Raw genomic sequence first — 27,248 nt, 5'->3', positions numbered from 1 at the left:
ACTACCTCCTCTCGTTTCTATCTTCTCTCTCTCTCGCTTACCCTCTTACACACACACACACACACACATGCATACATACATCTAAAATTGTAGTGTGCTCACTCCTTCCTAGTTAAATGTTCCCCCTGAACTAAGATTTATGAAAATTGTGCAAGGTATAAACGTAGACTATCTTTGCACCTACTTACCTAGCCAAAAGTCATGTTAAGAGAAAATACGTGGAAACATGTGTTTAACAGAAATTGCATAGTGCTTTCCATTGTGGACAGTTCATTTTTCTTAACACTATATTATATTAGCCCCTATATAAAATAGTAGAAGTGGGTGACGCACCATAGCCAATCTTACACTATTGTAGGTATTAACGTGAAATTAAAACAAAATGTATGGTGCACGCTCAGAATTTTTTGTTGGGAGATGTCGAAGCTTTGAAGGGGTCCAATACAACAAACCACTACGTCTACCTAGCATTGAACGGATATTATTCTACACCCGAAATGACGATAAGTAATTGTAAGATACTTTCATTTACGTTTTTTTTTTTTTTAATGATATAACTAGATTGTTTTTCATATAAAAGAAGAAGGCGTACAGATAAAGTGTCAGATCCAATTGTTATACTGCACTAATCATTTTCATGTTAAACAATTGAGTTATGAAGTTCTGGAGGTGATGGTTCGGACCCGGTAAATGCACCCCTGAAAATAATACTCCATTTGTCACGAAGTAGGGGATACAGATTTTTTTTTTTTTTTAAATTCCATTTCTCAGGCAGGAAAAGAGGGTTAAAAATCTCATCCAAGGATAGTGTATATCACGAATCCTTTGCATTAGAAAGATGAAACTTGGCATGTGAACTCTTCATTAAAATTAAAGGAAGACGTTTTACAGCGTTTTTGTTTTAAACTCAGCTCCAAAGAGGGTAAAGAAGAGCATTTATAGAATACTCAAATTTTACTTTGTTTAATTACGAAGTGCTGAATGTGCGTATTAACTTTGTTGGAGGTCTAAAAATTCGATATATAGAAGTTTAATAAAAAAAAGGAAGAAGAATAAGAAATAAATAAAGAATCATAAGCGTTTCCGATAATTCCACTCCAAGGGGGGAAGAGGACAATTTCAACCCATATTAATAGTGACCTATATTTGTTCAGAAAGTACCGAATGTGAGAATTTGCCTAAGTTGTAGTTGTAAAATTCGGTATATAAACTTTTGAATAAAAATGAGAGAATACCTATTTCAGCGTTTTCAAAAAAAAAAAAAAAAAATCGGCTGCTTCTTAGGGGGACTTTCCTGTGATACCCAAATGTCCCTTTCTTAAGTAAGAAAGGAAGATTCACCTAAGTTGAAGATGTGAAATTCAGCATATACACACACAAATGAAAATAATAATACTAAAAAAAAAAAAAAAAAAAATGCATGTTATGTGTTTTTAAAAAATTTGCTCCTAAAGAAAACGGGGTAATTTTAATAATATTAAAATTTCCTTTTACTTATTCATAAGGTGTTATATGTGGGTATATGCCTAAGTTACAGACGTGAAATTCGCTAAAATAACTCCTAATTAAAAAGAAGAAAAAAACACGTTTTCCAAAATCCATCTTTTGGAAGGAAAAGATGGGGTGCAATATGTACGACTCTGTGGAAGAGTGAAAGTGATTCACTGCAAATTTAGTCCATATTAATATATATAAAAACATGGGAGCTCGACAGAACTCTTCTTTTGTTACGTTAGCAATTAATAAGGAATTTTATTAATATTGTTAATAATAAGATTAGGAATAATAAGCATCCTAAGGGATGCAAATCAGAATAGACTAACACATTAATCTCTGAAGTTAGGGGAATCAGATTCAGCATGTAAGATTCTAATAAACGGGGACTTTTCTTTCTTAAATCTTGTTTTAGGCCTAACGAGGGAACCTATCCAAGTGTAACTCTGACTTCGAGTCGAGACTATGTTCGTTGGATACCTTCTTCCAAAAGAACATAACACGAAAAGGGATACATACATCCTCGATCGCAACCGTTGCGGAGATATAAGCGTGAAAAGTTAGAAACTGAGCTCCATACTATACATTACAAAGTCAGATTCCGGGTCAGATTTTTTTTTTTTTTTTGAAACGGTCGAGTAAGGAAACTCAGCGAATACATATCAAATTAGTGTGGGGAGCACAGCACCTTTTGAATGAAAAATTTGTGTCCCCCGGGGCACTCGCAGGGTCCCAGGGGGGTCCAACTCAAAATTTGCAAATGGAACCGGGTGTCAAGAATCATATTGTACGAAAGCTATTGTTAAATAAAAGAAGATAGAACAAATCTCAACTCTCTACGATAACCCTGTGCAAACGGGCAACTGGTCAAAATGTCAATACAACCTACATCAGAAAATGTGTCCACGCTTCTGAAACATGATGGTGAAGACGAAAAGGAGTAACCTTGAAGCTGTGAAGCAACTTGGAGAGGAGTGGGGTTGGAGAAAACTGGAATAATGGTGCAGAAATAAAATAACTCGGAGGGTGCTTTTGAGAGAAAGATTCTGCAGCAATTTGCTTTACTTCAATACCTTGCACTTCTAAACGTGTTTTTCTGTTTTGTTATTGTCGCAACTTTACGGATTTAGAAGCGTGAACATAGATTTTCTGATGTAGGTTGCATTGACATTTTGACCAGTTGCCCGTTTGCACAGGGTTATCGTAGAAAGTTGAGATTTGTTCTACCTTCTTTTATTTAACAATAGCTTTCATACAATATGATTCTTGTCACCCGGTTCCATTTGCAAATTTTGAGTTGGACCTTTCCCGGGACTCTGTGAGTGCCCCGGGAGACACAAATTTTTCATTCAAAAGGCGTTGTGCTCCCCACACTAATTTGATATGTATTCGCTGAGTTTCCTTACCTGGCCATTTCCAAAAAAATCTGACCCGGAATCTGACTTTGTAATGTAGAGTATGGAGCTCAATTTCTAATTTTTCACGCTTATATCTCAGCAACGGTTGCGATCGAGGATGTATGTATCCCTTTTCGTGTTATATTCTTTTGGGAGAAGGTATCCAACGACCATAGTCTCGACTCGAAGTCAGTTACACTTGGGTAGGTTCCCTCGTAAAAGGAAAGTGACATTTTCTATTACTTTTTCCCTCCTCATTAAAAATATTGTTGTCTTTTGTGTGTGTGTGTGTGTGTGTGTGTGTGTGTGTGTACGGGATACTTTCTGAAGACTTTGAAATTAATTTTGGGACATATTAAGTATTTACCTCGAGCTAGGTTTTAATCCCCACTTCGGTGAAAGGACATTTCCTAGAAGAGTATAAAGTTCAAAATTAATGAAAAAAAAAATAAATATTATTTCATGAGCCTCTCAAGTTAGGAAGGTAAAATGTATATAAACCCAATATTTAATTTAAGTGGACACATGACCCACCATATTTCAAAATTATGGTTTTAAGGAATGAAGGTCCAATTTCTACATATTTTCGTCATATTGGAATAGATGTTGTCTCTTGTTTGTGATTGAATCACGAAAAACGACTTTTTCGTTTAAAATGTATCTTGGAACAAAGTTCCTCACTCAAGATTTCGATCGTGGCACATTGATTAACAGGAATATTCTAAGGGAACAATGATACACACACACACACACACACACACACACATATATATATATATATATATATATATATATATATATATATATATATATATATATATATATATATACATCAGGCGTTCTAATAAATGGCGCCCACGGACCACACAGCACTATTCTACAGGTCAAAATAAAGGGAAAATATTATATGATGGAATCACCTCCGGGGCCTCCTTCAGCTGATATGGAGAATCAACATTTCACTATGTGATAATATCGAATATTAACTTGGAACCATTAGCATTGCTCCACATCCATGAAACAATTACATCGATTGTTAAGGTAATAAGTGGTCCTAGCGTCAACGTCTATTGACTTCAACTGTCATCTGACAAAAATAGATGTAATTATTTGATGGATTGGTAGATCAAACGTATGGTCCTCCATCTACAACCTTGCAACATAGTGTAAGTTGCGTCTCCAGACGAGAACCCGGAAGGTATCCAAATACATATATATATAGCGAAAGAGAAAGAGAGATACCCCATATCATTTGCTTACACCTACGTGATTAAGAATGTAGTATCACAGTAGAATAGCAACTGTAGTTTTGCATGTTGAAAAAAGATAATAATCTCTAATGCAACCAATATTGTGTTTCAGAATGATGTAAGCTATAAGTTCTTCCTTGAACACTAGACAAATATCAACTATTAAAATTGAGTTTAAATACATTTGACCACATCTTGGAGTTTTTTCTTTCTTTCTTTTCTTTTTACCTGTATGGTAGTAATTTGAAAATATCCTACCAGGTGTCAAAGTGATAAGTTGCAAGTACACTACCTGTAGTGCAGTTAAAATATTTTACAACTTCATATTAGTCGGTCTGCTGTGATTGTTTAGAATGAGATTCGTTCAAAATTTCGTAAAAATACAAAGGCAAGTGGTATGACCAATTCAAGGCAACAGGATGTATTTACAAGGGAAGGTCGTTTGGTACGCCTTCCACGTTTGAGGCAGAAATCAAGAGTTTAAGCTAGTTTCTAACGAAGTTCTCAATAGTGTACTGCTTAAGCTAGTAGAAAAAAAATCATATGTGTCCAACAGCTGTGTGGTGCATAGTGCTTAGATGGTTGCAGATATATCCCTATCAAGGGCAGTTGTTAAAACATTTAATACCTGATGATCGCAAGTCCCGCAAAGAATTATGCATTTATTCCAAGAGTTGTGCAGTTGCAATAATTTGTTTTGAACAAACTGTCGCTCTACGTGGCAAAAAAGTTAGAAATATCGTGTATATCTGTCTGTCCATTTATCTATCTACAGGGTGTTTCAAAACAACACCGGCAACGTTTGGGAGGTGATTCCCGACACCAAGATAACACAATAAGTATAAACCAACCTCGGTGTACAAATGCTTCCCTTCGAAGTTATACGCTGCCGAAAACATGAAGAAAATGAACTTTAAGGTGGATCACTACCCGGAAGTCAGTATATGCATTAGTTCATTGTCTTAACTAACGCGTAAAGAAATGGCACATATTATAAGTATTACACTATAAAATAGAGTTATGCGTCAGCTACAACATGAGATACTATTTTCTGTGCTTATGTATTCTGTTACCGTCAAATGGGGTGAATAGAAACATGGGGGTGAATAGAAACAAAACTCCCAGATTAGTTTTGGATTTATCTGGACGATAAATTAATCAAGAAAACTGAAATTTCTTAACATAGTCTTATACGGCTAAAGTGTCCAGGGCAGAGACAAAATGTTTTACTGAGTTGGGAACACTGAGGTAGACGGCAGTAGCATTAATGTGTTACTGAAATCTTACACGGTATTTTAGCGTTCCTTAAACTTTCTTGGTAAGTATGACATTTTCATATTTGTTGCATTTGAACATATGCCTATTTTGTAGTTTGTTGTTTCATTTACTGACGTTCATAGTAAAAGTTTTCCTTTTGAAAATTATTTTTAATCAAAATTTAACTTTACTGGGTTATTGTTATGATTTTTAATTAGTGGGGTGAATAGAAACACTTCTTGGGAAATTCTTGAAATTCCTCAAGGAGTGGAAAATTCTTGAGGAGCAGAAAAAAGGACCTGATAGGAACGTATCAACCGTCTCTAAGAACAAATTTCCAAGTCTTCTTAAAAAAAAAAAAAAAAAAAAAAAAAAGTGTGAAACTGAAGGAGGAAAATATCAGGGCTGGATTTGAAAAGTGTGGAATTTTTCCCCTTTGTCGAGACCAAATACTGAGGATGTTGCCAAAAAAAGACAATGAACGAGAAGAAACAGAACAGCAAAAGTCATCTCAGACTGTAAACCGTTCCCTTATGGATCTTCTCAGGAGCATGAGAGAAGATGAAAAAATTAAATAAGGGAAGAAGAGAGTACGAATAGATGTTTCTGGTAAGAGTTTTGGTTTGTTTTCTGAAAATGATACATTTTCATCAAATCACAACGAAACTCAACCTACCTTTGTATTGTCGGAAGAGGAGAAAGACAACACTCCAGAAGACAACATTCCAGACGATCACGAACTAGATGATGGTTTTCTAAAGCTGGTGATTTTGCGTGGTAAAATGAGAAGCTAAAACTCGATGAGACTATTCAGCACCCAAGTGCAAAAATGGGAACATGATGCATATGTGGGAGTGTTTTATAAGAGAGCACATAAACAATGAAATTTTCAGAACGAAACTGTTGGGTTTTATTAGGAGTTCGTCAGCACGCTTTAAGTATATGATAATTTTCGGGCCCCTTCGTGGCTAAGCGGTTAGCGTACGCGCCTTTGGCGTGGGAGACCCGGGTTCGATTCCCGGCGGGAGCTCATGTAGTTCTGATTCTACGTTAATCAGTAGGTCCACGTCTCATATAGCCTCACTGCTGAACGGGACGTAAACCTCAAAATCAACTCAACTCATGATGAGTTTCCCTGATGATTTCAGTGGTTTAAATCTTATTCAAATATCATCAAAACTATATGGTCGTTTATACCTATATTGTGCATTGTATTGTTTTATAAGTTTGTAACTTATGTAATACTGGTCTTGTTGAACTAATATCTTGCAGGTATCAAATAAATCGTTCGTTTCAACAAATACGCTGTTTCTTTTTTACCTTTCCAATAGTATAAAAGAAACAACAATGAAAATAAAGTAATTGTTTCTATTCACCCCATGGGTAGGGGTGAATAGAAACATTAAGAAAAATCAAGGTGAAGAAAAGTGGAGTTGATAAATTAATATGACGTTTACTGAAATTCATTAGCATATTAAGACCTTTCTTTTGGAATAATCTGATACGCGAAATCTTTAACATTACCAGACTTATATTCTCATATAGCCAAAAATGTGTTTCTATTCACCCCATTTGACGGTAGCTAAAAAAGTAACATATAAGAGAAAAACTTGATCAGTTTTAAGATGAGTACACAAGATGGCGCTTGCTGTTAGATTTTGCTACTCCTGTGCTCAGTTTTATGAAATTTTTACTTACAAGCATAAATTATTTTACAAGTAGTTGTCTCATTAGGGAATATGGATATTATATTACCGTTTTTCGTGTTATGTTTTACATTTTATTCAAATATTATTTTGTGTTTACGGAAATAGTTTTAGCGGCTGAATCTCATGCTTACGCAGGACGCCATAATGCTTCGTTGCCAAACTTACATGTGTACTGTTGCAGTCACAGTAGTAGGGCAATTCCTTGTTAGCGTTTGAAGTCCAGGGGCGAAACATGTGAATTGTGACAAAACTATTATAGTTAATAAAAGTGGAAAATGGGGAAAGGGAAGGAATCATATATATATATATATATATATATATATATATATATATATATATAAAAGAAAAATCCAACTCTAAGTAAAAGATCGAAGAGCCAAAGGAAGCAAAGAGAAAGGGAGAATAAATTGAAGAAACAGATAAGCACTTTTCAATTTTTAACTGTTTGTTTCCACGTAATACAAAAATAATAATACAAAGATAGTTTATTTTGACGATCATTTTGAACGTTAAATATGCAGCCTAATATGTTTTCTTTCTTTTTTTTCTATTCTTTCCTTTCTTTTTTTCTTTATTTTTTTCTGAAACAATTTGCTTAGGTAAAATATTATATCTTCTTGAAAATAATCTATATATGTTTTTGAGCTTTCATACATACACGAATAATTGCCTGAACCCGTTAGTGGAAAATAGTAATTAATTCCACTTACTAGGGAAGGTCGTGGGGTGTTACTCTGACATCATATTGATACTATGCTCAGTCGACTCCTTTTTACATATGAAACAATTAGGCAACCGGAGAAATCCTCGATCGTAAGCTTGTTCGAGAGCGTTAAAATTTCAAAATTGAACAGATTTTGAAAAAAATTGAAGAAACCATTTTTTGAGATACATGCTTCATTTTTTGGTACTGGGGAGTTTTTTTTTTTTTTTTTTTTTTTTTTTTAGGTTTTGAATATATGCCACTATAAACAAGAATTACAGAATTCATACTTGAGCTTATTATTGTTGAAGATCATGTGATATATGAAGGACAGCAATCAAGGTGCAAAAGCAAGTACTTTCAAAACACTTGGAGAAATGAAGTAGGTTAAATATACTAGTAGATTTTAATAAAATTTGCTGTAAATAGCTTGGTAGATAGATCACCTCTGGAGCACGAGATCGCTGGTTCGATCCCACTTTTCGCCAGGAAGACTTTCTGTAGGACCCATAGTGTGCGTGGATTTTCTCGGTGTTTTCTCACTTCCTTCAGTCCACCATTTCTATAATCATCGTCACTGCTCCTTTTAGATTCGGATTATAATCGTGGAATATTGTATTGTATTTATTTTCTTTTGTATGAACTTACAAGTCCGAGGAATGTCCTCAAGTAAGTGTAACATGCGTCATATTTCAAGAAAAAAAAATACATGAGTAAAATAAACTAATATTACCTTGTCATGACATTTACGTACTCCTCAATCGTATAACAAGAATTTTCTAATAGAAATAATTTTAACTTTTGTCTGAACCTTTTCATATTTTCTTCATACTTTATATCAATAGGCAACATGTTATACAACTTAACACCACCATAACTTACACTTTTTTGATATATTGCTGACCGGTGATTGCACAAATGAAAATCATTCTTATTTCGCGTATTATGATTATGTACATCCTTATTTGTTACGAATGCCGATGAGTGTTCTTTCAAATACAAAAAGAGACGATACAAATATAAACTATCCAGAGGAAGTATATTGACCTCCTTAAACAAATGTCTACAAGAAAAATTCGGCTTCTTATCACAAAGTATTCTTATGGCTTTCTTCTGAATTTTGAAAACATTAAATCTCTGATTTGAATTTCCCCAGAACATGATACCATATTGCAAGATAGAATTAAAACACGAATGGTACAAGGTTTTAGCTAATTTTAAATTTACCTTCTTTCTAATAATCCTTAGTGCATAACATATTCTATTTAATTTATTAATAACTGACTCTATATGAAATTCCAATGTCAGGTTATGATCTATAGTAAGACCTAAAAACGAACAGTGTGTTGTATAGTTAATTTTATTTTGGTTCAGATATAGGTTAGGGTATATTGGTTTACTGCACTTGTTATGAAAATTTATAGCAACGGATTTTTCAACATTAACAAAAAGATTATTGTTCTTCATCCAAAGAGATACTTCATTTAGTGTTTGCCTAGCATTCTGTTCCAATAATTTTTCATTTTTTCCACTCACTAGCAGAGTGGTATCGTCAGCGAAAAGGGTAACATCTGCCGAAGATATGCTTTTTTTCAAAATCATTAATATATAAAAGGAAGAGCAATGGCCCTAGAATAGATCCTTGTGGAATTCCGTGTTTTATATATAATTCATTTGATAAATAGCTTTCTACAATGTTATTATTCTTATGCGTTATTTCTACGACCTGCCTACGATTTTTTAAGTACGAACTAAACCAGTCCCTTGCTTTACCACGTATTCCACAGTTCTCCAGTTTGTTCAAAAGTAAACTGTGTTGTACTGTATCGAAAGCTTTAGACAAATCAAGAAAGATTCCTATACAGTTTTCTTTCTTATCTACAATATTTCTTACTTTCTCAATGAAATTAAATATTGCCGTGTTTGCAGATCGACCTTTAAGGAAGCCATGTTGTTTTGTTGAGATAACATTTTCTTTCAATAAAAAAATAATTACCCTGTTATACATAATTTTTTCCAAAACTTTTCCAACGACAGGTAGGAGAGATATTGGTCTGTAGTTATTTATGTTTTGCTTTTCACCTTTTTTAAACAATGGCTTAACTTTTGCAATTTTTAACTTTTCTGGATACTCGCCATTTGTAAGTGATATATTTGCTAAATGACAAAGTGGCTTTGTCACCTGATTGAAACATCTTTTCAATAAATTATCTGAGATTTCATCTATTCCAGCTGTATTAAACTAGAAAATTTCAAATAGCGCCTTCGGCATCCTAACACCCGTGCTAATCGCATAGTTTTACTCGCTGCGGGAACTTATGCAAAGTCATTCTGACCCATGATTACTAAAGAGTTCGACTAATATATGTTTCCTGCAGTAGTCAGGCCTTTAGTATGACGCTAATCATACGTCAAAACGACTGCATAAAGCCCTATCTCAGATTCCTCATTCCACCTGGATTGTGGAACAAATCTGTGTATGTAAATAAGCAACCTAGTAAAAGTTGATGATAGTTTTCATTTAACGTAGCCATGTTTGGTGCAGAAAACGTTGGAATATTAGCCATAATGATTATCACCCCGGTAGCCACTCCAAATTGTAGGGGGGGGCTCGGCTGAAGTTAGAGGGGGCTCGATCCAACAATATTATAGTTCATTTGCAAGCCTACGGTGAAAATGTTAGGGGGCCCGGCCTGCCTATAACCCCCCTGGATACGGGCCTGATGATTATGCAATCTAAAGTAAAGTTACACTAAGACATTCAACTTACAAAATATATGCACTGGGGAACACAACTTACAAAATACCTGCACGGGAATACAACTGACAAAATACCACGCTTGAAGGAACTAAGTCTGTTTTGTTGAAAAGACAGGATTTGTTTAATGGTTTTGTATTTGGATACTTATTCTTAATTTGCATCTTTTAGACATCTAGTTATAGATAAACGTATATCTTTGTAATTTGCAAAGAAAATTTTACCTTGCAAATAGTTTTCGTTACCCCTAAATGCAGTTTGAGTCGAATTTTACCCCAAAAAACGCTGGAATGCTAGCCAAGATATTTAAGCCCCTAAAGTAAAGCTGCTCCAAGGATTGCAACTTCGCCTATAAAATAACATTTTTGAACCTACTAAGAATATGTTTTGTCCTATCTACCTAGGTAATGATTTTGTATTTGTACACGTATCCTTAATCTGCACCGTAGAGGCATCTAATTATAAATAAATGTATAACGTTTAACTTCCGTTTTCTAACAAACTATTACCATAGAAATGATATAATTTTCCCCTAAATGCAAATTGAGTTGACCTTTGACCAGAAAACAATGGAATTTTAGCCATGATATATTAAATCTCTAAAGTAGAGATAAGTTTTACACCAAGGATTACAACTACGCTTATAAAACACCATTTTTGAGCGTACTGAAAGTCTGTTTTGTCCAAAAGATGACATTTATGTAATGATTTTGTATTAGTATAGGCATTCTTAATCTGCATCATAAAGACATCTAGTTTAAGAGATACGCATAACGTTTCATGAGTTAAAAATCACTTCTGATCAAAGAATATAATTAATTCCTTTTTTTAAAGCAGGCAGTATTGAGTAAAATGGAAATAAAAGCTCTCATTTCTCTTTGTTGTAAATCATGTATAAAATGCGACCGTGTCTAAACACTCTTCTACCCGTAACTCATGTGGCAACACCGCATGTGTCGCAATGTGCTCTGCCATCTAGTGAGAAAGTTTTACCCTAAATGTGACTACCGATCCAGCTTAAAGATGTATAGCTCCAAAACTATGGGACTTACCGTAGTCGGGTGAAGACTTCATTTAGGAACTAGTATACACCCTATCTAAATATCCATGTTTCAGAATACAGCAGTACTTCCCCAAAAATTTTTATAGAGGTAGTTGGTGAGTACGTCAAATTATATGCCCGTAGCCAAGCTCCCTCTATAAAAATTGTTGCGTGAATACCGCAGTATTCTGCAACATGCATTTTTGGATAGTGCACCTATTAGTTCCTAAGTGAAGTGTTAACCCGACTACAGTAAGTCCCATAGTTTTGGAGCTATGCACCGTTAAATATCATTTTTTTTCATGTTTTCGTTAACGTATAACTCCGAAAGGAAGCACTTGTGCACCCAGGTAGGTCTATACATTTTGTCTTATTTTGATGTTAGGAATCACCTCCCAAACGTTGTCGGTGTTGTTTTGAAACACCTTATATATATATATATATATATATATATATATATATATATATATATATATATATATATATATATATATATATATATATGTGTGTGTGTGTGTGTGTGTGTGTGTGTGTGTGTGTGTGTATGTATGTATAGGAGATAACGAGTTAGCTGAAACTGAGGAAGAGAAAATTTCTTGCTTTTTCAAAGGAAGAAGACTATCAGAAGAATTTGAACAAGAAAGGGAGGGTCCCTGTGATACAAGGTTTTCGAAAGATGCATAAGAAGGTACTAAAACTGAGGTTGGTGCTTGGTTGCACAAATAATTTGTGTGAAACTCTGAAGAAGATGAAGATCGCTAGGTCATTAAATGAAAAAAAAAAAAAAAAAGAGGAGAGTAGTACTGAAAAGCAAAATAAACTAAGAAATTTAAGAACATGCTGGATATGATTGTATTTAAAATAAATAACATCTGTGGTAAAGCGATGTTACCAAGCCTTGAAAGGAAGTGCATCTTAAAAACTGTGACTGAGGAAATGCGATACATTATAGTACAAGAGTGGAGTGCTTTAAAAAAAAAAAAAAAAAAAAAACTCAAATAATAATTGAAAATCAAATGGAGAGTAGTTTCTGCGTTATAGATGAGAAGCAAGCAAAAATCAAGGAAAGCCTTAGTATCGGATCTAGGATGACTCCGGTTTTCGCGGGAAACATGGGAAAATACGCGAATGATCAAATGATATAAATTGATTTTCTTTAGAAGATATGTCGGTGAATTCTTCGGAATATGGAAATGTATTAATGTGTAACTTAGTGATGAAACAACCTTTCTTAGGTATTTAACGTCGGCACTGTATGGAATTCAAAGCGTGATACAAATTGATGATGGTCATTTACTTATCAGTTACAGAGGCATTGAAACTGAACATACAGGAGAATAGGGGATCCTGAGAAAGGCATTTAATTGGAATTCAAATTTGGAAGAGAAATTGATATTTCATATTTTTTGAATATTGAAGACAAACAAGCAAGAAAATAAGTTGCTCACATATTTTACCAGAATAATTGTGCATCGGGGAGCAATTGTCATCAAAATAGTAATGTTTACTGCACAACGAAGAATAATTTGATAAATAATATACGGAGAAGAGTAATAGTGAACAAATGATAGCAGAGCAAATCAAAGAGAAATTTGAAAATCAACTAGGAACGAATATATATATATATATATATATATATATATATATATATATATATATATATAAGATGAAGAAGAATATAAGAACGTAAAAAAACAAGAAAAATAAAGGATAGATGCTGATTGCCACGCGTGCTGACTGCCACAGCCAATTATTGGTGCTGACTGCCACGACTGTCGCTGATTGCAAATATGAAGGTGCTGACTGCCACGACGGCGTGCTGACTGCCACGAGCCTGGGAGAAACTGTATTTGGAAAGAGAGGAATTAATCCCTCATACTAAATTTGTGATTATTAATTAATTTAGTAGTGATTAATTTAGTAATCATCACAGCAAATCTATGTGGCATCCTATAAGTTACAAAGTTGCTCACTAAGTGGAAGGACATACACTTGGATGTTTATAAAGGGATTGTCTTTTCTGTTATATGTACAATTTGCACATTTCATTGTTTATATTAATTATTTTATTGTATTATTTAATGGATATGATGGTCTGAAGCCAGTTGACAAGAGAAGTTTGGGAGAAGGACTCGCCTGCAGAGAAATAAGCATGTCATTTGAAGGACCAATTCATGCTGATTACAACAGGTAATAAAACTCCTGTACGTTGAGAACTGTTCGAGATATTCAGCTTGAAAGTATATATGAGAAAATGAGTGGATGCACGTTTCAATGCGTTAAGTATTCTCACCCATGGCGAAGCCTGATGATTTGAACTTGCTATTGCTTGATCACTGGAGTCCATTCACAGACAAATTGTCCATTACAAGTTGCATGGCGGATGGCAAAGACCTAATGGTTGAGAAGATACCAAAGAATTGCACACGATTTGTGCAACCATTTGATGTGTTTTGATTCCGATCAATCAAAGATTATGGCAGGAGATTTGTACATAGTATGAATCTTCTTCATCTGGACGTTATAATGTACCAACGAAACAATCAAATGAAGTTCGTGTCCATGAATCACTTCCGATCACCGCGATACATTGGATTGTTCCAGTTTGCGTTCTACAAGGCAGGTTACGAAGAAATTATAGGCCTATAACTTTTGAATCACTTGTCGAATGTGCTTTTTGCTTTGGTTGTGCGAACTGTTCTCTTGACGGATACAACACAATTGCACATATAAAATGTTCATGGTGCAAGGGAGTCTTTTGACTGCGTCATTTCTTCATAAAACAGAAGAACAACAGTGATCAATTTTCATCTCTAATCTATGATTATTGTGAACAATGTAATGACTAATTGTATCTAACAAACCCGTTAGTTATTGGGAAACACTTTTTTTCTGTCACTTCCGATAGCTTTCAATTTGTATGTCAATATTCGTTACTAATTTTGTTGTACTTAACGCGTATAAATGCGTATATCCTCATTTTCTCATATAAACTTCCAAGTTGAATATCTCGAACCGTTCTCAACCGTACAAGAATTTTAATAGCTTGTTATAATCAGCATGAATTGGGACTTCAAATGGCATGCTTAGTTTCTCTGCAGGCGAGTGCTTTCTTCTGAACTTTGCTTGTGAGGTACACCAGCAGTGCTTTTTTGATGGAACTTTCAAGAGCTGCTCGAAACAATTTGCACAGCTGTACACAGTTCATGCTGACATAGGGAGTTCAAGTGAGAATACATAAATAGTACCAATTTTGTACGCACCGCTCCCTGACAAAACTGAAAGTACACTCATGTCCAGAATTATTGTCGCATATCTATAACTGTCTTCTTGTAAGAATATAATTTGATAATGATTTTGCTGTGTACTTTTAATACTGATACTATGTGTATAATCGGGAAATGTATATTTGTGGTAAATTTCATAGGGAAAGAATTATAAATACAAAAATCATAATGAGTAAAATAAAATGTAACTAAATGGACAAGAAAATTTTGTTTTCCTTTCATTGTTCTTATTTACTGCTCTTTTGACATGAAATTTGCCACATACTTGTCTTTGCCGATTATACACATACTAACATTATAAGAAATACCGGGCAAATTCGTTATCAAATTATATTACTAGAACAACATATTTATAATCATGTGACAATAATTTTGGACATGAGTGTACATACAGAGACCTGTTTACCTTTGTTAGGTGTTGTTCTGAACAACACGATCCTAAGGATCATCTAGTTTCTTTCATGCTTCTTGGCGTCCGGTAATGTTACGTCTAGCAACTTTCTCTCAGGCTCGTGGCAGTCAGCACGCCATTGTGGCAGTCAGCACCTTGATATTGGCAATCAGCACCAATAATTGGCTGTGGCAGTCAGCACCCGTGGCAGTCAGCACTCGTGGCAGTCAGCACGCCACCAAAATAAATGAGGCGTGGAGGAAGAGAAGAAGGCGTGGTCTGACGTAGAGAATATGGGAGAGGGCACGGAAATAATGAAGAATATTTAACAAAATGGGAAAGTAGGTGAAATGGATTTATTAGATTATATGGTAACGATCAGCGTTCAAAGCCATTTTACGATAGTTGTGTGTAGCGATATGAAACTCTCTCTTACATTATAATGTGTGTGATGAAGCCAAAGGTTAATTAGTTGACGGAAATATTACACAACGATATTTCAATAAAGTATTGTGTTTGGCTCAGAGTTTGTATGTCCTTATGTTTTTATTTTATATTTCAACATAAACTAATTTCTACAAAATAACAAATCTACTTGTTTGGTCTTACTTTTGTTTACTACATAGTAACATACATGCCTAGTTTTGTTGTATTCTGAAAAGAGAAATATTTTGAAAACACATGAATTATAACTTTCCAAAGTTCCAAAGTTGGAAAAGGCATTTAATGAAAATAAGTTGTATTTTTTATACGATTTCAAGAATAAAAGGAAATATACGCTGAATTGAAGATGAAATTTTTGAGTTTTACGTCCCATGGTTATGTCGGTTAGACCAAAGGAGCAGGTGATGATGAGCAATGAATGAAATGGTGGAATAAAGAAAGTGGGAGGAAACGGGAGAACCCCAAGAAAACCCACGCAAATGGCGTTTGCCCACCAGAAAGTTCACTTGGCAGAAGGAGGCTTTGAACCCAGGGCGCCCATGCACCAGGGGTGAGCGCTCTACCACTGAGCCACCGCGGCCACCAGGAAATATATGCATTTCAAGTTGATTTTGTTTCTTCTTCCCTCGTAATTACTGTTCCCCTCATAAAAAAGAACGGAACAAACACGAAAATGTTCAGCTAGAGTGTTTATTTCAAGCACCTGAGGTCCCCCGTAGTTTGCTAAATTCTCTGTGTCGCACCAGAGCTGCGATTACATGTCACTCTTGTGCAAGGTACCTCCTTTAGCAAATATTGTATCAGTGCAGAACCTTCACTTTGATTTTGCTCCCCAGATTATTATTATTATTATTATTATTATTATTATTATTATTATTATTATTATTATTATTATTATTATTAGGAAGAAAGCCTATACATCATTGTTAGCTGCATGTTCTTGCTCAAATAGAAGCGGCACCACAAACTTTGAAAATATGTAATTGTAGATAATTGCATGTTTATTTATTTATTTATTTATTTATTTATTTATTTATTTATTTATTTATTCATAACACATTATATTGCAGCCTTAATTCTACAGCTTGTTTAAAACCTGAGTGTAATTTAATTTAAAGCAGCCGGCTTTTATTTATTTAGCTATTAGTTTTACGATATATAGATAGAAATGGAATTAAATGAAATCTTTAAGTTTTACGTCCCACGGTTATGCCGGTTAGGCTAAAGAAAATGGTGATGATGAGAAATGAATGAAATGGCGGAATGAAGTAAGTGGGAGCAAACGGGAGAACCCCGAGAAAACCTACGTACACGATGTTTATCCTCCATAAAGCTCACTTGGCGCGAGCTGGGATCGAACTAAGAATCTCATGCACCAGTGGTGAACGCTCTACCACTGAGCAACCGCGACCCCGATATGTTGGTAGAGAAAGTATTCTCTTTACGTTCTGTTTCGTTAAAGAAACACAAAAGAGTCACGGTTTTATTTGAAAGAAGCGCAAACAACCACTTCTGGATTTGCTACTGATCACAGATAATTTATACGTCTTAATTATTTTGTGCAAAGGATTGCAGTTTTGGAGAGGGCGCAAAATAGTACACGGTGTAACAATTAGGGATGCTGGTTGGTTTGAAGTAACAATAGATCGAGAACACATTATTATTCTAATATATTATCAAACAGTTTTTTTTTTTTTTTTTTTGTCGTCTTGTCCCTTGAAATAACACAAAAGGGGTTAATTTTACCTTTAACCGGGAGTGCGTCCCCCTTCTGATTCCGCCACTGGGTGGATGGTGAACAGACCGGACTGTTCTTCATCCTTATATACTTGGAGGGTCACAATATAAAAGAGGGTGATATCGCTCAACGTTGTCTTGATATATGGAATGGACGGAACACGAATGGCAGTGAAACCAGATTTGCAGAAGTGAATGTTATTTTCTTATGATGTATATTTTATTATATTGGAATAAATATAACATGTTAATCAGTTTTAAATAAATAAATACATAAAACTTATTAATATTGTTACAATAATTTTGGGGATGGAGAGTTAAAACAAGATTACTCTAGAAAACTTTGAATAAAATGCTGAGAAAAATACTTATACAATGTTTCGTATGGAGTATTGAGCTGTGTGGGTCAGAAACGTGGACATTACGCAGAAATGATGAAGAACGACTGGAAGCTTTCGAAATGTGGGTATGGAGAAGAATGGAAAATAGCTGGGTGGAGCTGAAAATGAATGAGATGATGTTAGAAATGATGGGAGAGAAAAGAGCAATTTTAGATATTATTAAAAAGAGGAAGAGAAACTGGTTGGAACATGGCTAAGAAGGAAATGTATCATGATGGACGTTTTAGAGGGTATGGTGGCAGAAAAGAGAGGGAAATGGCGGAGAAGACTACAATTAATAGACAATATCAAAACAGAGAAATGGTATGTGAAGACGAACAAGTTATCGGAAGATTGTGGAGCATGGAAGCTTTCCAGTTCCAGCAAGTGACCTGACACTAAAAGGATACCCATGATAATGATGATGATTCTAGAAAACTCATTTTTGCGCAGACGCATACACTACACATACACACACAAATACACACACAGAATCCCACACACATATCAGAAAATAAGGAGTGGAAAAGAACTGCAACGTACGTGTTCCTATATAGATGATCTTACCGTGTGTTGCTTCCCTCGTATTGGAAATCTATTAATCTAATTTTGCGTGCCAGTAAAGTGTGAGAGAGTCTGAGTGATAACGTGAGTGATGGCAGTATTGATGGGGGATGTTTAAGAGAAAGAAATCATCCCCATTTTCTTAGGTGAACTTTCCTTTATATATTGAGCAAACATTATAGAAGTGGGTTGCAGATGGTTATTTCTTTCCAGAACTGGTCGATTTTCCAATGCGACAATGCTGGCTGGTTCCCTTGATCCCTACCAACAAACAAATGTAATAAAGTTGAAATAGAATGTGGGTATCAGTCAATTTTTTTTTTTCTGTGTGTGTCACCATCCAACAAAGTTGATCGGTATAATAACTGAAATGAGATAGAGAGGTTGCACTCTTTTCTGTTGTGGCATTATCTGACTTAGTGCTGCTCGTGTTGTTATAGTACAAAAATATATTACTTGTATACTGTTATAAGCATGTTACGATATCAGACTTGTAATGTGGGTATCTGAAGGTGCAATTTTCTGAATTTACATCAATAAAATATTCCGCTAATACTAAAAAAATAAAAAAAAAATCGACCGACAACAGAAGACCAGGAAGTGATTGCGGAAGAAAAAAATGGAAGGCAAGATTTCAGTGGATTTACACGTTTCATGACATTATTAATTTTCGGTATACCTCTGTCTGTTTGTCCTTATGTATGTACACTCAACTAGAGGCCATTTCCTTCAATGCACCAAATCATATTTTAAACTTAAGATTTTATAATATTCACCCATTATATATATATATATATATATATATATATATATATATATATATATATATATATTGCAATGAAACCATGAACTGAGAATTTAAAAAAATCATTTTTTCATAAAAATTATAATGGCAATTTGGTAGGTGAAGATGGAACTAAGTTTTCTGTAATATTTTAACTTTTGGATACAAGCATCACATTATTTTTTAAAAAATCACAAGGACAGGACTTGTAATCAAGAAATCGTTGGAAGCAGAAGCAAAATAGTCAAATAACATTGCCTGTCAGTAGTAATTAACAATTCGGATAAAATCACGAAAAAGATGAAAGCAAACCTCAGGGTAAATTAAAGCTCAAAAATACTTATTTGTACATCATTAGACAACAACAATATTTTGTCAGGAAATGTAATTAGGACTTTCCTAAGATTTTGAAAATTTTTATGTTGGCTTTTGGCAAAGTTAAAAGAAAAAATAATTAAGGCAAACAAGGACAATAGTCCATATAAAATGACCAAGTTTGCAACTAAAAAATCATTCTAGATTCTGCATTCTGCATTCTGGGTCCTGTATCCAGAATCGCAATGGAATGGTCTATACGAAATTACAAATGCCGCAAGAAAGACCATTGTCCGGCCAAGACCAAGCGAAATATGCAATAAGGTAATGTATGACTACAGAGAACTTTAACTGTCTATTTTGCATGTGACATGAAATTAGGAGGTCTCTGAAAGTGACAGGCAGATTTCAATGTTTAAATATTTAGCTTATTTCCGTTTGGTTAAGCATTGAGTAAAATTATAATGATCTGGTATACAATTAATCTGACATACTAATCTGATAATCTGTATTCAGTACTCTTGGATGTTCACTGTTAAATCATTTATATCGTTACAAAAATTTCCACTATACTACCATTGTAAGTCAGTTGTTTCATCAATAAAATATTGTCATTTTATGACAATAAGAGATTGCAACCACTAGTTTAATTGAACTCTTTTAATTGATTTAAGAATTCACTCTTTCTTTTGTACGATACATAGCTCCTTAGGCAAACATATGCTATCATGTGACATGCCAAATAGATATGTTGTTTTTCTCTGTGTCATAGAAACAATATCGAATTATTTTCATTTTTTTGTAATAAGTTTGTTATCTGTTTAGCATAGTGTTTGTTTGCTAGTATACGTGTTTTCTTATACACAATCGCTCACAGTAGACTTAATTATTTATATCAAACTACCGCCTGCGTCTCTCGTTTTCGATCGTATAATACTAATATAATTATAGACTTGCTTATTTCTCTCAAACTATCGCCTGTGTTTCTCGTTTTCGTTCATATTGTACTAACATAATTCATCTTGAGTACTCTCAACATTTTGTTTCTTGTACTAAAAAAAAAAAAAAAAACTAATCATTCTCAGGTCAATCCTATTCATTTTCATAACAGGTATATTTTGCTTGAATATTTCGTTCCGTTGCAAACCATAAACAGTACTGACAAAATTGAGTTGAAACATACTGACGAAACGTGGCGTTTTGGGGGGTCGCGTCACGGGGGTTCGTATTTGAATTTCCTCTTTTGTCAGTGGGAATCGTGCTTTTATGATAGATCGAGGTAAAATATCCCTGGAATTGGGGTGTGCAGGAATATTTTACCGCCCTATATTAGTCTTCTTTGTGGGGGGAAGACTAATATTCAACTCCTATGCTCAGATGATAAAGTCAGTGTATACGTCAATTTCATTATCTTAGGACTTACCTGAGACATCATAATCATAACATTATAGGCACAAAATAACAATATGATAAATCACTACATCAGCACAAGTTAAATCACTAACAGTCGCAATTACGCACAGGCAATCGCACTCTCACGAGGACATAACATCACAGGACACTTTTCACTTTTCAGAAAAACACACTTTCTTCCGCTACAATTCTAATCATAACATTCCATCTAATAACGGTTGGAGTGTCATTCTTTCGTTTCTGGGTCATTAACCACAAGTAAACAAACACAGTTGCTGCGAAAACTTCCTTGTTCTTATTATATAATATTTGTCAAAAACGAAATATTTCTCAATAATAATACTTTAAACATATCTCTACCATAAATTTTCGATATTGTTCGATTTTACCTTACATTGCAATACGACAAAAACACGAAAAGTTTTAAAAAAAATAAAAAAACTAATGCAATTTCTTTTGTCATTATGCAACTGCAAAGAGATGTCACTGCAGGAGGCCAGTTCCTTCTCCAGCAAAATGTAGTCCACCTGCATGGGCACATCCTTCTTCGAGATGGTCCAGTTCCAGATGCTACTTCCAGCCTCTACAAGGGTCATCTTCCAGACGTTCCTGTACCAGCATTGGCATGCCCGCTTCTGTTTCTCCAGCGCTTCTCCCATGCAGATCCAGCCATCTTTCTCCAGAGCCAGAACGCCTAATGGTCAACTAGTCCTTGCAGTTATGCCGAGCTTCTACGTCAGCTGTTCCAGAATCACCACCACAACAGCCAGCATCTCCTTCCGTTCCTGTTTCACCACGGATACATCGTCACTTTCATCATTCAGCAGCACCTTGGCTCCAGTTGTTGAAATGTTCCAGTGCCACAGCTGTCCCATCATCATAAAGGTCCAGGGTTCGATTCCAGAACTTGGGAAACCAATCACCGCAGCTTTAGCTCGCCTCCAGTCCACACGACGTACACCGAGACGCCAAGCTGTTTTTCATCCGTCATCAAGGGTCCTTGGTTTGGCCAGGACATCGTTAATTCGCAGCTTCCAGCAAAAGGTGACGCCCAAATGCCACACCAAATGCGTAGCTGTTCATCATCCTTTACTACGGTCCCGAGTACATATCAAGAAGAGGACCATCTATAGGAACCACTATCGGTTGCCTCCTGTTAGTCGCAGCTCTCAGCCCCTGTATTCCCAGAGGCCTAGCTGCAAATCACTTCATCACACATTTCATCGTCTTCACTTTGATTTCTGTGGAGTAACTAGGGACATTCTTCGTTTATCGATGGCCACGATGAGGACAATTAGAAGACCCTGTTTTTCACCTCCCAGTGTTCTGAAGTGAGACCACAATCATTCAAGTGGACATTATTTTCACCCCCCAGTGTTTTTCACAGTGTTTAGTATTTGTCAATTTATTCAATGTTTATTCGAACTAAGAATTTAAAAACTAATGACATACGCTAAAGGTACTGTTCAAGAATTTTTCTTCCAGTTGGTGGGGTAATGTAATGAAACCATGAACTGAGAATTTAAAAAAATCATTTTTTCATAAAAATTATAATGGCAATTTGGTAGGTGAAGATGGAACTAAGTTTTCTGTAATATTTTAACTTTTGGATACAAGCATCACATTATTTTTTAAAAAATCACAAGGACAGGACTTGTAATCAAGAAATCGTTGGAAGCAGAAGCAAAATAGTCAAATAACATTGCCTGTCAGTAGTAATTAACAATTCGGATAAAATCACGAAAAAGATGAAAGCAAACCTCAGGGTAAATTAAAGCTCAAAAATACTTATTTGTACATCATTAGACAACAACAATATTTTGTCAGGAAATGTAATTAGGACTTTCCTAAGATTTTGAAAATTTTTATGTTGGCTTTTGGCAAAGTTAAAAGAAAAAATAATTAAGGCAAACAAGGACAATAGTCCATATAAAATGACCAAGTTTGCAACTAAAAAATCATTCTAGATTCTGCATTCTGCATTCTGGGTCCTGTATCCAGAATCGCAATGGAATGGTCTATACGAAATTACAAATGCCGCAAGAAAGACCATTGTCCGGCCAAGACCAAGCGAAATATGCAATAAGGTAATGTATGACTACAGATAATTTTAATTGTCTATTTTGCATGTGACATGAAATTAGGAGGTCTCTGAAAGTGACAGGCAGATTTGAATGTTTAAATATTTAGCTTATTTCCGTTTGGTTAAGCATTGAGTAAAATTATAATGATCTGTTATACAATTAATCTGACATACTAATCTGATAATCTGTATTCAGTACTCTTGGATGTTCACTGTTAAATAATTTATATCGTTACAAAAATTTCCACTATACTACCATTGTAAGTCAGTTGTTTCATCAATAAAATATTGTCATTTTATGACAATAAGAGATTGCAACCACTAGTTTAATTGCACTCTTTTAATTTGAGGTACACATTCGCTATTTCTTTTGTAATTGATGTAACAAAATTTATGATATAACAATTTATTTTGATTTTTATTTCTTTAATTTTAGTTTTTTGACTTACGATACATGGCTCCCCGGCGGGAAATCGAACCCCGGTCTCCCGCGTGACAGGCGGGGATACTAACCACTATACTACCGCATTATTTTAACATGGCTCCCAGACGAAAGAATACAGCTGGGGTCCTATATTAAATGACAGCAGTTTTCTTTATACCAGACATAATTTTTTTTCTTTTCTTCCTTTTGGACCTTTTTTCAATAGTGGTATAGTTTTTTCAGTGCATTTGCTATAAATATTTTCTTTTTATTTTGGTTCCCCAATATATTTTGAGTGTATTCTAGTTCCCTATAATGCCAATTACACATAGTCTTGCGCAAACAATGGACATGAACGGTCACGTAGTAGCTCCGCAGTCTTTGACGACTCTTCCTGCTACCTCCATTAACCTGCATGCTAACAGCACTACACCCCCTTCTATAACCCCAGAACCTGTAATTCATACTCCTTCCCATACAGTTTCACAACCTTCAGCCTCTGTCACGTTAGGCTCCGCATCCGTTTCGGTTAACCCCAACTCTCTTACAATATTTGCGGGCACACCTTTAGAGAGGGCAGATTTGTTTCTAACCAATTTTGAACGCACAGCGAAAATATCTGGTTGGTCAGAAGATAGGATGAAAAATATTTTTTCATTGTGTCTAGCAGATGTACCCTTGTACTGGTACCAAACCACTGCCGGGTTAGACGCTTTGTCCTGGACAGAACTTAAAGATAAATTTTTGAAACAATTTGGTCCTAACAATTTACCTATATCAGCCACAGAAACATATAGGTCTAGGGTTCAGGAACCCTCGGAATCTCTCTTGCATTATTTATACGCCAAAAAATATTTGTCTACCCAACTAGAAAACCCGCCTAGCTTTAATGAATTTTTATTAGATGCTATTACAGGAATGCTGCCACATCATATAGTTGAATTTTCACAAAAAACAATTCACAACTTTGAAGAGTTAATTACTCTAGCATCTACTAGGGAACGAGCCGATCGATTAGCGCAAAGACGGTTAGCAAGCCTGCCTACTGTTTCCAATATACCCCAGCCTCCCCACAGTATTTCCCAGGTGGCGAATGATTCACTTCAAAATATCATCACTCGCCTAGATGCCCTCCAACTACAAGTAAACACACATCTGAATGCCCAGCCAGTACAGCACACTGTGGCATTTACGGAGGATGCACACGCTAGTTCACTTAACCGCTCCTCATATCCGCATTATAGCTGTTGTTCGGACAATTTTCGCAGGTCAAAACGGGCGTCCTTTCATCAATCTCCCAGTAGAAATAGCGACAACCAGCAGTCTAAAAATACGGCCACAGATCATCATTGTTGTTCTAATAAGCACAGGCAGTGCGCCTGTGATCAAAAGTCAGACGACGCAACTAAGAAGTCTGAGGTCAAAATTTGTGCCTGTCAGAGCAACCCACAAAATTCTAAATCGCAGCCCACGAACCAATCAAAACAGCAAAAACACTTTAAGAAAAAACAACGGCCTTTCTCTAGAAATTCTCAGTTCATGGTTTCATTACATTGTCAAAAACAAAATATTTCTCAATAATAATACTAATATAAACTTTTAACATATCTCTACCATACATTTTCGATATTGTTCGACTTTACCTTACATTGCAATACGACAAAAACACGAAAAGTTAAAAAAAAATTAAAAAAAAACTAATGCAATTTCTTTTGTCATTATGCAACTGCAAAGAGATGTCACTGCAGGAGGCCAGTTCCTTCTCCAGCACAATGCAGTCCACCAGCATGGGCACATCCTTCTTCGAGATGGTCCAGTTCCAGATGCTACGTCCAGCCTCTACAAGGGTCATCTTTCAGACGTTCCTGTACCAGCATTGGCCTGCCCGCTTCTGTTTCTCCAGCGCCTCTCACATGCAGATCCAGCCATCTTTCTCCAGAGCCAGAACACCTAATGGTCAACTAGTCCTTGCAGTTATGCCGAGCTTCTACGTCAGCTGTTCCAGAATCATCACCACAACAGCCAGCATCTACTCCCGTTCCTGTTTCACCACGGATACATCGTCACTTTCATCATTCAGCAACACAAGGTTGCTCCAAAGTCTGACAGCCCTTGGCTCCAGTGGTTGTTGAAATGTTCCAGTGCCACAGCTGTCCCATCATCATAAAGGTCCAGGGTTCGATTCCAGAACTCGGAAAACCAATCACCGCAGCTTTAGCTCGCCTCCAGTCCACACCACGGACACCGAGACGCCAAGCTGTTTTTCATCCGTCATCAAGGGTCCTTGGTTTGGCCAGGACATCGTTAATTCGCAGCTCCAGCAAAAGGTGACGCCCAAATGCCACACCAAATGCGTAGCTGTTCATCATTCTTCACTAGAATCTCGCCTACATATTCAGACGAGGACCATCTACAGGAGCCTTCATAGGTTGCCTACTCCAAGTCGCAGCTCCCAGCACTCAATTTACAGAGGCTTAGTTGCAGATAACATCATCTCCCATTACATGCAGTCTTCACTTCGATTTCTGTGGAGTGACTGGGGACATTATTTGTTCATCGATGGCCACGATGAGGACAATTAGAAGACTTCGTTTTTCACCTCCCAGTGTTCGAAGTGAGAGCGCAATCATTCAAGTGGACATAATGTTCACCCCCTAGGTGTTTTCACGATGCTTAGTGTTTGTCAGTTTATTCAGTGTTTATACGAAGTAAGAATTTTTAAACGAATGACATACACTAAAGGTACTATTCAGGAATTTTTCTTCCAGTTGGTGGGGTAATGTAATGAAACCATGAACTGAGAATTTAAAAAATCATTTTTTTATTAAAAATTATAATGGCAATTTGGTAGGTGAAGATGGAACTAAGTTTTCTAACTTTTGGATACATGCATCACATTATTTTTAAAAAATCACAAGGACAGGACTTGTAATCAAGAAATCGTTGGAAGCAGAAGCAAAATAGTCAAGAATCACCTGTAGTCAAATAACATTGCTTGTCAGTAGTAATTAACAATTCGGATAAAATCATGAAAAAGATGAAAGCAAACCTCAGGGTAAATTAAAATTCAAAAATACTTATTTTTACATCATTAGATAACAACAATATTTTGTCAGGAAATGTAATTAGGACTTTCCTAAGATTTTGTTGGCTTTTGGCAAAGTTAAAAGGAAAAATAATTAAGGCAAACAAGGACAATAGTCCATATAAAATGACCAAGTTTGCAAGTAAAAATTCATTCGGATTCTGCATTCTGCATTCTGGGTCCTGTATCCAGAATCGCAATGGAATGGTCTATACGAAATTACAAATGCCGCAAGAAAGACCATTGTCCGGCGAAGACCAAGCGAAATATGCAATAAGGTAATGTATGACTACAGAGAACTTTAACTGTCTATTTTGCATGTGACATGAAATTAGGAGGTCTCTGAAAGTGACAGGCAGATTTGAATGTTTAAATATTTAGCTTATTTCCGTTTGGTTAAGCATTGAGTAAATTTATAATGATCTGGTATACAATTAATCTGACATACTAATCTGATAATCTGTATTCAGTACTCTTGGATGTTCACTGTTAAATCATTTATATCGTTACAAAAATTTCCACTATACTACCATTGTAAGTCAGTTGTTTCATCAATAAAATATTGTCATTTTATGACAATAAGAGATTGCAACCACTAGTTTAATTGCACTCTTTTAATTTGAGGTACACATTCGCTATTTCTTTTGTAATTGATGTAACAAAATTTATGATATAACAATTTATTTTGATTTTTATTTCTTTAATTTTAGTTTTTTGACTTACGATACAAT

General features: G+C 35.4%; 1 protein-coding gene across 2 annotated transcripts; it reads left to right on the top strand.

The window, feature by feature from the left end:
• Positions 1 to 19,255: 19,255 nt before the first annotated feature.
• LOC145688092 (uncharacterized) lies at positions 19,256 to 25,828 on the top strand. 2 transcript variants are annotated; one of them, XR_014131842.1, is made up of 2 exons: positions 19,256 to 23,012; positions 25,167 to 25,769. XR_014131842.1 is itself a non-coding variant. In XM_081761826.1 (2 exons), exons 1-2 carry the CDS (start codon positions 22,939 to 22,941, stop codon positions 25,384 to 25,386), a joined length of 294 nt encoding a protein of 97 aa, XP_081617952.1. In that variant the 5' UTR covers positions 19,256 to 22,938; the 3' UTR covers positions 25,387 to 25,828. The 2 variants fall into 2 exon arrangements, 1 of the variants encoding a protein (XP_081617952.1); XM_081761826.1 differs by having other exon boundaries at positions 25,167 to 25,828.
• The last annotated feature ends 1,420 nt before the right edge of the window (positions 25,829 to 27,248 follow it).

Source organism: Thermobia domestica, chromosome 6 (assembly GCF_964235325.1).
Source record: "Thermobia domestica chromosome 6, izTheDome1.hap1.1, whole genome shotgun sequence".
Taxonomy (NCBI): domain Eukaryota; kingdom Metazoa; phylum Arthropoda; class Insecta; order Zygentoma; family Lepismatidae; genus Thermobia; species Thermobia domestica.
This window is presented reverse-complemented; position numbering and strand designations above follow the sequence as displayed.